General features: G+C 35.3%; 1 protein-coding gene across 1 annotated transcript; it reads right to left on the bottom strand.

Moving 5' to 3' along the window:
- Positions 1-2,530: 2,530 nt before the first annotated feature.
- On the bottom strand, positions 2,531-5,549 carry TNFRSF17 (TNF receptor superfamily member 17). Its single transcript, XM_027839497.1, has 3 exons — positions 5,372-5,549; positions 4,878-5,024; positions 2,531-3,693 (listed from the first exon to the last, which is right to left on the bottom strand). The coding sequence occupies exons 1-3, from the start codon at positions 5,487-5,489 to the stop codon at positions 3,395-3,397; spliced, it is 564 nt and encodes a 187-aa protein (XP_027695298.1). The 5' UTR covers positions 5,490-5,549; the 3' UTR covers positions 2,531-3,394.
- Positions 5,550-8,145: the final 2,596 nt, after the last annotated feature.

Below are 8,145 nucleotides of genomic sequence, written 5' to 3'. Positions count from 1 at the left end.
GCAAAACAATTCCATCATTATTTAAAAAATATTAGTTTCCTTTGTGATACTACGTGTTTTATTATGCATTTAAAAACATTATTCTGAGAAGAGATCCATAAGGTTCACCATATCCAAAGGGATCCATCATGCAAAAAAGGTTGAGAATCCCTAGTCTAGTGGAAAGAACACGATACTTTATTACACTGTTTTTATGCCAGATTTTAAGCTTTCAGAGGGAAAGACCATTGCCTAGCATGGTGTCATGTACAATCAGGCACTTAAATATTTTCTGATGATAATGACAGTTATTTTTCTATTGTTTTCACTGGAGCTTCAGCCTTATCATCCAAGAAAACAGGTTGAGTACTGAGATGGGTAAGATAAAAAAGAGAGTACTTTGAGCTCCATGGAGAAAAAATTACTATAAATAGCAATTGTTAGTATTCTATTCCACTCATTGTTTAGTAATTTTAGGGTTTTCCCATTCAATATTACTTTTCTTCATACCAAACATACCTGGTTCCCTAGCTTATAACCTCTTAGATTCATGTGTCATTATCTCCCTGTCTTTCTTTGTACATTTTAAACTATTTTTTTCCACATGCAAACTCTTCCAAGAAGCCAGCAGCATTTGTATTTTCTAGTTGCTTTGTTTCTTCCAGCCTTACAGCATTAGAATACTTCTTTATTAATCACATCAGTCAGGGCCAACTCTCAACAAATAAAGAATTGGGAAATATTCTTTGGAATTAATATCGGTATTTTCCCCCTCCTCAAACTTTTGAACAGCACTTTGGATCTCTCCATTGTCCTCATCACACCCTATCTTGTACCATTCTTATCTGTGTCCACATCAAGTTCCTATCCCACCCCTAAGTAGAACATAAGTTTCTTAATGAGAAACTTATCATCTTTGTATCCACACTACTAATCACATAGCAAATACTTAATCAGTGTTCATTGAATTGAACCCCTAGTATGTATCCACTATTCTCCAAGGGAGAGAAATACCATATCTGATAGATACAAATATCTGCTCAGAGAAAGGTGTACTCTATCCAGAGTGAAACAGTGTCTTAGGTGAATTATTCCTCAAGACAATGGCAGAAGACCGGGAATCAAACCATATTACCTGATGCTTACCACCTGTGTAACCTAGGGTAAGTCACTTAACCTCTCTAACATGTAGTTTCTTCGTCGAGCCAACTGACCCTAATCAGTGGTTTTCCATCCAGTCTAGTTGAAGTTATCACAGAAAATATGTGGTAAATAACAAAGACAACAAGGTGTTAAGTTCCTAAATGAATGATGCCATCTTAATAAATGTCTTTGCTGTGAGTTGTGTCTAGTGGCTGAGAGTTAAAGGTAAGCTTACCAGTGGAGGCTTGTTAACTATAATTGTAAGAATGCAGAAACACAGAATACCATGAACCCAAGTACCTATCCCCTAGAGATACCTAACCTTTAATACAAGTTTAGAAGTAACCCTAGCAGGAATATTACATCTATTAAATGATATGTTGAACTAGATGGACTTTAAGGTCCCTTCCAAATATATACATATACATATATGTATGTTTATGTATGTGTGTGTGTGTATATATACATTTATGTATATACATATATAATTGTATATCTGTCATCATTTAAATCCAATGCAGGACTTTCACTTAGATTCTGTATTTACCAAGCAACATTCTAGGTAATAATCAATTCCCTAATACTTGAAAAGATCTATCCCCTACAAAAGTAACCAATTGTTATTTTGGTTTATAACTCATTCTCTTTTGAGTTTGCTTAATGGAAAAACAGCTCCTGAATAGGCTGAGCATATAGATCTGAGTACCAGAGGTGACCTGAGGTAATCACTTTGACAGTGTGGCCAGTGTAAGAGGCTCAACATGAGTGGTCAGCCAGTCACCCCCCATCTTCTAATCCTTTCTCTTATCTTCAACAAGGTCTGTAAAAGGCTACCAAGAAGTCCACAAGCTGGTCATTAGTAATATTTAAACTTATATTTCTGTCTATTTACTTGTGATAGTTCACTTTTTCAGAGCACATCATTGGTATCTAATAAAAAGCAATGTAATCCTTTCTATTTGTTCCAATGCTATTGCTTTTACATAAGTAATCAATCAGGAGTGGTTCAAGTTGTTGAATTTTTTGCCCTATGGTATGTGAACTTGAAAAGTCTGAGAGCCATAGATCAAAAAGTTCCTAAAATTTAGAACAACCCATTGATCTCCATCAGCAAGCCAATCTTCATTCCAGCTAAAGCCTCTTTCTAGTAGCACACTTTACCTTCAGGTCAGTCCACCTACCAGAAACTACAACGATACTGTCAGGGAAAATCTAGTGTAATATTGAACTTACTTGTTATAACAAATTCAGCCAGGACTGAAAAGCACATCTTACAATGTAAGAAGAACCCACAGATCTCAATATTTTCACAGACGCAGAAACAGAAGGGGCTACATAATTCATATTTACATGATAGGTAAAATTCGTCAGCACCTGAATTGCAAGAACAAAAGATGCTACCACTGCATTCACTGGGAGAGAAAGTCAGGAAACACTTTATTAGATAATTCCTTGGCCAGGAAACTTTCACAGTCACTTTGAAAATATGTTGAATTACCACAGTGGACAATTTCTGCTTCATTGTAGACAACAGAAAGGTGGGATAAATAAAACATTTGCTGCCATATGAGAAAGATTTCATCTTCCCATTGTATGATAAAGCTGCTTTCCTAAATGCAATTTAGGAAATCCTTAATGAATTTTTACAAATTCATCTGCAGATGAATGAAAGAGGATCCCTACATCCTAAACCTCAAAACAAAAATCCCAATTTTAACCAGGCTGCCATAGTTCTTGTAGTCCCTTGAACTTCTGTATATGCGTTGCAGTTTGTTAATTTTCATTTGTTTTCATTTTGCCTTAATAATGTGTGTATGAATTCTCCATCTAAAGGGAGGGTTCTTTGAAAGCTTTTTTAAAAAATGTCTATCCTCATATAATGTTGAATAACTGACCTTAGGCATTTTCTATTTTTTCACTCCCTCATTTCCTTTAGCAATGAATAAAACTTTAAACCTGTCCTGAGATGGTCAATTTATTTGTCTACTATGTAGGTGAATATTGAGTAAATATAAAAACAACAACTTTGAAACTGACACATCACTCCTTTTTCTTAGTGAAGAGAGAATAAAACAGTGAAATGGAGGAGTTTTTGGTAGTTGTCTCCCAACCAAAAGGTAGAGAAATAAATCAAGAAAGAGATTCTAAAATGAAAAAAAATTAGCATTGTATTGATGACAGATGACAGCAACTATTATAAAGGGATGAGATGCATCACTCGGTTCACTGACATAAACCTTGCAAGTGGCACTGTCCCAGTCAAACTGGGTCATTATGTTGTGAAAATAGATTTCCATATCCCCATGAAAGTGTCATTCATGGAACCTGGTGAACTCTTGCAAAAGTCATTTGTTTTTGTGGTGACAAGAACAGTTGCTCCTTCTTCCATGGCTGGGAGTGGGAAGGATATATCTGAGGCTATGACTCCTTGGCCTAGATTACAGTCTTTACACTTGCTTTCTTCTACTATGTATGTCATAGTTGTACTGCTTCTAGGGAGAATTCCAGCTTCATCATTTTCACTCCTATCAAGATCAACTTTAGCAATCTCCTGTAGCTCAGCTTTTGGCTCTGCAAAGACATAAACAAGTATTGCATTATCTATCTGTTGCTCTAAAAGTTTTGCCTTAAATCTAAGTATTAAAGGTCATAGGCTTTAACACTGAAGCCTTGTGTTATCACTGAGAGGCACATCTTTCCAGAAAGTGGTCCTTGCACAGTAGACCTTAAGCTTTTAACAAGGGCAGAATCCTCTGTAACCATACATTACACAGTGCCATGAGTGCCCTATAGGTGACTTCAAAATTTGGAGCTAGAGACAAGCCAATATTCCTTTGGTCTACACTGTTTAAGTTAATGGATTTTTTTTTTTTAATGAGTCTGAATTGAGAATGTAATGAAAGAAAATCTCCATTACGTTTACCTTATACACATGTGAAGAAAAGTCTTAATATTTTCCATGACATTCCCCTGGAGTAATTCTATCTTTAAAATTTAAAAAAAAAAAGCTTCATAAAACACTATACCCCACCTGTCCGAAAGCCCTCAGGGCAATGAAAGTAAAAGAAGTAAGTGGAACAGATGTCTCACTTCCCTAGTTCTATTATAAATAAATAGATGGATGTTTTTACAAATTAGATAGAAAAGTTGAGAAACTGACTGACATGTTTGGGGATAAGGTCATGGACAGAGGTGGTATGGAAATCTAAGCCTTAATATTTCTTTCATGAAAAGTTCTAATGTGAGACAATGAATACTATTGCCAGTCCTTCACTAGAAAACCTTAGACCCCCTAAGGAGTCTTGATGCCTCAAAGATTTGACTTGAGCATTCTTTCTCAGTGAAGGCTTAAGCAAGTGAATCACTCAAATTTGTATTAAAGATATGTCCATGGATGTAACCAGATACATTTTTCCTGATAGTGAGGGGTAGGGCTGGCAATTTCCCTTAGTTAGCATTAATCAGTCTGTCAACTTTTGCCAAAGATACTGGTTTCCTGAAAAACACTTTTGTTGTTTGATAGTTATACCTTATGGAAAGATTTGGTGGGAAGGCATAGGTACTGTCAACATCATAATGAATACAGTAGAAATGAATGTTTGAACTAATTAACTCATTCACCAATGCACTCAAAAGATTTATGACTTAGATATTAAAGTTACGCACACACAAATAAGAAAAAATTGAAAGTTACAACTGCCATCCCATGAAGATAGGTTTCAAAGATTTAAAATCAAATTCATCACACTTTATACCTGTATTTTCAAATTCATTCTTTGATCTCTCAGGGCTCATTCTCTTCAGGATAAGTATTAGCAAGAAAATTGTCAAAGATGAAATTATTCCCACACCTACACAGCTCCAAAGATTCACATCTGTGATTTTCAGGGAACTGGTAGTACCTTTATCAATAGACAATGGCAGATATAATGAAGACAAGACAAAATACAAACACCATTTAAATATAACATAATTTGTCAAATTTCTCTTCTTGATCAGTATTGACTTTCTATAACCTAAATAACCAACCCTCTGTTTGAATAATTGATAAACTACATTGAGCTGATAAGATTGAATAAATGCATTCAGTCCTGTTTTGAATAATTTCTGTCAATGTTTTAATCATTGCAATCTGTTGTTATCATGTATTATTTAGAAAATGTCACTGTCTTCCTTATGTATTGGAACGAATACAGAACCTGCACAGCAAGCTAATAAATAAATGCAAGAGAAATATCCCATCACTTACTTGCATTACAATAACTCTGACACACCAAAGGGGGTGTGTTGGAACATCGAAGGTAACAGGGTTTGCAAGCGTACAGCAAATTGTCAAAATATTCATTTTGGAAGCACCTTTGAGCCATCTTTATCAGTATCCCAAAAAATTAGAGAACTATAAAAAAAAAAACAATAAGAATGGACAGGAAAAGTCTTGTCAAGTTGCCCCTAGCAAATGTAACAACAGCAGCTAAAATCAAATAGTGCATTGTGTTCTGAGGTTTTTCATAAGGGGGATTTCCCTTTCTGACTAGGAGCTTGGTTGCTAAAGATTTGAATACTAACTAAATTCAAATTTCTAAGCAACCTAACCTGTGGTGGCTTAGAGACAAGACCAAGGTAGTGTAAATATGAAGAGTAAATCATTGGTGAAACAGAAACTGCTTATTTATAGAAGCTATTTCCCAGACAGGTGAATTAAGTGGAACTTGGAGGGTGCAGATAATCCTAAGGGACATAAGGGAGAAGAAGTTGGTTTAAAGGTTTCATTCATTCATTCATTCAACAAGCATTTATTAATCACCTACTGTGTTCCAAAAGACTGTGAGAAAGGATTATAAATGTATACAATATACTTGGCATTTGGGAAAATACAAATATATACATGACAGGGTTCTGGCCCTCAGAGTGCTTGCAATTTATTAGTTGATACAAGGCACATGCATAGATACTTCAATACCTCGTAGTTAAGTACAATATATGGTAAATGTGATATTCAGGTGGAGGTAGAGGATGTGACATTGGAGTTGGGTGTTGATATTGGGTGTATTTTCAAAATAACAACTAACCTTTATGGTTTATTTGGTCTCAGGACTCCTTTATATTTTTAAAAATTATTAAGGATCATAAGAGCTTTTGCTTATGTGGGTTATTTTTATCAACATTTACCATATTAGAAATTAAAATTGATAGTTTTAAATTTTTATTCATTCCTCTTAAATAACATTAACATAAATGTGATATTTTATGAAAATAACTAGTTTCTAAACAAAAGAAAATGAGAATAATATTTTAAAAATATTTTTGTAAATCTCTTTCGTGTAGGAGACAGCTAGATTCTTACATCTGTTTTTGTACTCAGTCTGTTGTGTTAGATTGTTTTGATTGAAGTACATGAAGAAAATCCAGTCTCACACAAATATGTAGTTGGAAAAGAAAGGAGTATTTTAGTAGGCAGATAATATCTTAGTATTATAATAGGTTCACAGACTACACTTTGAAAACCACTGCTCTATATTTAATAGTTCTGTGAACAGAAACAAGCCACTTAAATTCTCTAATATTCTAATTCTCCATCTTTAAAAGGAGGCATAATATTTCTACTACCTACCCCACAGGGTCATTGTGAGAATCAAAGGAGATAATATTTGTAAATCACTTTGTAAGCCTTAAAATGCTATATAAATGTAAGTTATTATTATTATTATAGGCTTAAACTAGGGTGGTGGTTGTGGAAATAGAAGAGGCATTGAAAAATATGTGAGGATAATAATTATAGCTTACATTTTTATACTGCTTAGCAGTTTACAAAGCACTAAACCTCATCTGTAAAGAAGGTAGTGCAAAGGTTGTTACCCCCATTTTACAGATGAGGAAACAGAAGCTTAAATAGGCTGAGTGATATATCCACCATCACACAGCTACGTTCAGTGTCAGAGATGGAGCTAGACCCCACACCCTTCTTTATTCCCCGTCAGCCTTCAGAGACTGATTGAATATGGACGTTGAGGGAGAGGGAGCAGTGAAAGGTGATTCCAAATGCCAATGATAGCAGGCTTACAGAGTAAAAATGTCTCTCCCCTTCACAGATATTCATTTGTGTGACAGAAAATAAACAAAATCACTAGCAGGTTATGAAAGTCACACTTGTGGGGAAGTATGTAAGAGAATGAATAACAGCTGTGACCCTGCAGAAACAGCATGTCCTCTCCAACGGATGCCCCCCTCCATGAAGGCAGACAAGCTAGCCTATAAAAGCCAATAGCAGCAAACCAGCTGCCCCAAGTGAATTAATTGGTCTAGCTCTGGAGTGAGTTTAAGTCCGTCCCCTAGAGAATGTGGAGTCCTCAGAAAAGAGAATATTAGTGTGATACCGTACTGGATCCTGTGTATCTGTGGCTTAGAAATAAAAATCTGGGATTAGGCCTAAATTTGTCAGATTGTTTAAGCGGGAAGCCAAGGATAAACCATGACAATTAAGTAGATATTTGATCTTGTATCTCAAAGTGAGTCTCTGAGATTCCTGTCATTGTTTCTAAGAAATTACATGAACGTAAAACATTTTAAATCAAAGAAGTCATTGAATTTAGGGGTAGCTATATGAAAACATACTGAAACAAAGAAAAAGCTTTAGTTGTTTAGTCACATCCAACTTTTTGTGACCCTATCTGGGATTTTCTTGGCAGAGATACTGTAGTGGTTTGCTATTTCCTTCTCTACCTCATTTTACAGATGAGGAAACTGAGGCAAAGAAGATTAAATGACTTCCCAAGGTCACATAGCTAGTAAGTGGCTGAGGCCAGATGTGAACTCAGGAAGATGAGTCTTCCTGACCTCAGGCCCAGCACTCTATTCACTGTACCACCTAGCTGACCTCAATAGAGTCTTACCCTCAAATTATGTTTCTTTATCAACTTAATCATGTATGTAACAATGCATATGACATGCTAGGACACTTCAATACAGTATAACACTTATACACTTGCAAAAAGAATTCATCATATCTTGTTCTGCCCAAACTAT

The sequence above is a fragment of the Vombatus ursinus genome, unplaced genomic scaffold (assembly GCF_900497805.2).
Source record: "Vombatus ursinus unplaced genomic scaffold, bare-nosed wombat genome assembly UNPS02014832.1, whole genome shotgun sequence".
Taxonomy (NCBI): domain Eukaryota; kingdom Metazoa; phylum Chordata; class Mammalia; order Diprotodontia; family Vombatidae; genus Vombatus; species Vombatus ursinus.
This window is presented reverse-complemented; position numbering and strand designations above follow the sequence as displayed.